A 4,242-nucleotide genomic window follows, 5' to 3' on the forward strand; every position below is an offset into this window, starting at 1 on the left:
AGTAGGCGCCCATTAGTACACGAATATGAACTCGATTGACAGAACAAAACAAAGAACGAGACGATACTAATTCGAATATTGGGTACATCTTCTATGTATCACTAGAGCTACTCGTTCTTTTTTTTTTTTTTTTTACCAGTTCATTTATTTGGTAGGCTCAGTCGTGTGTGACACTTTGCGGAGCCGCAATTCTCAAGTATGATATTTTTACATGGTATATCATCTTATCTTAACAGTTAGTTGGGACATAGACCATAATACTCGTGGCGACTCAAGGTCAAAAAACTTAATACAGGACGGACGGGGTAGGGATTTGGGTTTAGGTTATTTCAGCTGCTCATCCGGGCGTTTGACGTTGAACGTTGAAAACGATTTTGCGTGGCGTCGTGCTCGATTTTGGTTCGTCAGGGAGCATCTTCCGGATGGCCAGAGCTTCGGGGTACATGATACAGAGAAACAGAATCGGACAAGAAAAAACTGAGAAAGAGAAGAATATAGGCATTAAACTTTGATGTCAGCCAAACAAAGGAAAACATAGATGGCCTGCATATATATCACATCGCGATCTCCCAAAACACCTCTTATATCCCGGAAGGGTTGTTTTACCTCGGGCCACAAGGGTATCCAATAGTTGCTCTCTGGAGGCGTCATTTTCCGAGCAATACCAAACTACGTGATCGATGTCATCGTAACCGGCTCCGCACCTACATAGGTTGCTCTCGACCAGGTTTATTCTGTAGAGATGTGTGTTTAGTGAATAGTGATTGGACATAAGCCTCGACATCGTGCGAATGAAGCCTCGACTTAAGTCCTCACCTCTGAACCACGCTCGCGCAGAAACTTTAGGAACTATGGAAAATAGCCACCGTCCAAGTTCATTGTGTGACCAAATCATTTGCCAATTTTGAAGAGTACTCTGACGGACTAATGGGAAAAACTCGTTATTCGAGATTTGTCTATCATAAACTTCACCTTCCTGTGCGCCCACCTTTGCTAGCGAGTCCGCCTTCTCATTGCCATAGATTAGGCAATGGGATGGGACCCATACAAAGGTAATCTTGAATGATCTTTCGACCAAATCACGCATCTGCTCTCTTATAGTTGTAAGAAAGTAAGATGCGTGCTTAACAGGTTTCATCGACCGGAGTGCCTCGATAGAACTAAGACTATCCGAGAAGATGAAATAATGGTCTACGGGCTGATTGGAAATTATCCCCAAAGCGAAATTAATTGCTGCCAGCTCAGCAACATAAACCGAACACGGTTCCTGAAGTTTTCGGAAGGTGGTTGAACTTACGTTGAAAACACCGAAGCCAGTGGATCCGTTAATGCGAGAACCATCAGTGAAATATCTGTTATTGCAATTGACATGTTCATATTTTTCAGAAAAAATGGAAGGGATAGATGATTGTCGAAGATGATCTGGTATTCCTTGAATAGCGTGTTTCATGGACAGATCGTATTCAATTGAGGAACTGTCGTTGACGAAGTAAACTCGAGGTGGATTATAACATGGAAGACAGAGATCTGACGATATGTAGTTGAGATAGACTCGCAGATATCTTGAACGATGAGCCAGTTCAAGCATATTATCGAAGTTTTCTAATACAAGTGTGTTACTTGTTCCACATTTGATCAGTATTCTAAGTGAGAGCTCCCAGTAACGGTGCTTTAAAGGAGTGACTCCAGCAAGCACCTCCAGGCTCATGTTATGCGTTGAATGCATACAGCCAAGGGCAATACGCAAACAACGATATTGAATTCGTTCCAATTTGATCAGGTGGCAATCAGCTGCTGAGAGGAAGCAGAAAGAGCCATACTCTAAAACAGAGAGAATAGTCGTTTTATATAGTTTGATGAGGTCTTCCGGGTGAGCGCCCCACCAAGTTCCAGAGATAGAACGGAGAAAATGGATCCTTTTTCGGCATTTCTCTAACAAATAATCAATATGGGTTTTCCAGGTACACTTGGAATCAAACCAGACCCCAAGGTATTTAGAAGATAAAGATTGGTTTATGTCATCTTTCAACAGCTTTAGTTTCAGTTGAGCTGGGTACCGCTTCTTAGTAAACACTACCAATTGAGGTTTTGCGGAGAGAACTCGATTCCTAAATGTCTGGCCCAAACAGTCAGGTTATTTAGGAATTTTGCAATGGTCTTTGCAGGACATTTGCACATGAACCTCTTAGGGAGATCACGGCATCATCTGCAAGTTGTCTAAGCGTGCATTGTCCTTCCAAACAATTGTCAATATCTTTAACATAGAAATTGTAAAGCAAGGGACTTAAACATGAACCTTGGGAAGGCCCATGTAGCTATTTCTGGAAGTTGTCAGAGTGCCGAGAGTAAAGTTCATATGTTTTACTGACAACAAATTGTACAAGAAATTATTCAAAATAACGGGTAATCCACTACTGTGCAAATTTTCCGACAGTACTTCTATGGAAACAGAATCAAAAGCGCCCTTAATATCCAAGAAAACTGAAGCCAGTTGCTCCTTGTGCGCATAGGCCAGCTGTATATCTGAAGAAAGCAACGCTAGACAGTCATTTGTTCCTTTACCTTTTCGAAAACCGAATTGAGTGTTTGACAGTAATGCATTTTGCTCGACCCAATGGTCAATTCTTGAAAGGATCATTTTCTCCAATAATTTCCTCATGCACGATAGCATGGCAATCGGTCGGTATGAATTGTGATCAGACACTGGTTTCCCAGGCTTTTGAATAGCTATTACTTTGACCTGTCGCCATTCTGGGGGCACAATGTTGTACTCCATGAAACAGTTGTACAGGTCAAGTAATCGTCTTTTAGCGATATCTGGGAGGTTTTTAAGAAGATTGAATTTGATATTATCGCATCTCGGAGAAGAATTGTTTGATGAAAGAAGAGACATAGAAAGTTCCAGCATTGAGAATGGTCCACCCAAAGAACCGGGATCAGTGACTGATTCTCGGAATAGCGGTTCTGCTGGTACGGAATCTGGGCAGACCTTTTTTGCGAAGTTGAATATCCATCGATTGGAGTATTCTTCACTCTCATTGGTGGAAATGCGGTTCCGCATGTTGCGGGCCGTTTTCCAAAGTGTTGTCATTGAGGTTTCTCGTGATAGTCCCTCAACAAAACGTCGCCAGTAGCTACGTTTTTTAGCCTTGAGAAGATTTTTGAGCTTTCTTTCAAGCCTCAAATACTTTTCGAAAAGCTCAGACCTTCCGTGTTTACGGAAAGCCTTGAAGGCATCAGATTTCTCGGAATACAACTTAGTACATTCATCATCCCATCCAGGAGTGGCTGGTCTTCTTATGACAGATGTACTTGGAACACGTCGTTTCTGAGCTTCTAGTGCGCTTTTATGAATCAATTCGATAAGGAATCGATACTCATCCAGTGGAGGAAGAATATCAGTTGATTCAATACCAATTTTTACCGCCGATGCAAATTTTTGCCAGTCAATGTTTTTCGTGAGGTCGAAAGGAACATTAACTGGCACTGATCGTTGATAGCCGCTTTTGATTGTGGTGACTATCGGCATGTGGTCACTACCATGGGGATCTTGGATTACCTTCCACGTGCAATCTAATGATAGTGAATTAGAGCATAAAGACAGATCTATTCGACTTTCCTGACCTTGAGGTCCTATTCGAGTTACTTCGCCTGTGTTCAAAATATTCAAGTTGAAATCGTCGCACAAATCATAGAAAATAGGCGCTCTGTTATCGTCTCTAGTTTCGCCCCATGCAATACCATGTGCATTCATATCACCCAGTATTAAAACTGGGGATGATAAAGAGAGACTGCGCTCCAAAGATGCCGACGATTAAGTGAGGCATTTGGGGAATATACACTGAAGCTATGCAAAGGTCTTTTTTCTTTACATTTACTTGGCAAGCGACGATTTCTAAACCATTAACAGTCGGAATGGGAATTCTGTAGAAAGTGTGACATTTTTTGATTCCCAAAAGAACGCCACCATAATGATCATTCCGATCTTGGCGAATAATGTTAAAATCGTGGAAGTTGATTTCATCTTCAGAAGAAAGCCATGTTTCACAGAGTGCAAATATATCGCAATCGGAGTTGCGAATTAAAAACTTAAACACGTCCAATTTATGTTTCAGACTGTGACAGTTCCACTGCAGCACAGTGATTGTATCTTGTATGGCCGTATTATCCATCGAAAGATACAAGTCCTGCAAGAAGGGGCCATGAAACAGTCAATTGCTTCAGATAACTTTCAACTGTTGG

The 4,242-nt window shown here is 41.7% G+C and overlaps 1 protein-coding gene across 1 annotated transcript; it reads right to left on the reverse strand.

Annotated features, from left to right (window-relative positions):
* Positions 1–617: 617 nt before the first annotated feature.
* On the reverse strand, positions 618–2,054 carry LOC134223545 (uncharacterized). The gene is made up of 2 exons (XM_062702720.1): positions 817–2,054; positions 618–734 (listed from the first exon to the last, which is right to left on the reverse strand). Exons 1-2 carry the CDS (start codon positions 1,724–1,726, stop codon positions 730–732), a joined length of 915 nt encoding a protein of 304 aa, XP_062558704.1. The 5' UTR covers positions 1,727–2,054; the 3' UTR covers positions 618–729.
* Between the last annotated feature and the right edge of the window lie 2,188 nt (positions 2,055–4,242).

This window comes from Armigeres subalbatus, chromosome 3, assembly GCF_024139115.2.
Source record: "Armigeres subalbatus isolate Guangzhou_Male chromosome 3, GZ_Asu_2, whole genome shotgun sequence".
NCBI classification, from domain to species: Eukaryota; Metazoa; Arthropoda; class Insecta; order Diptera; family Culicidae; genus Armigeres; species Armigeres subalbatus.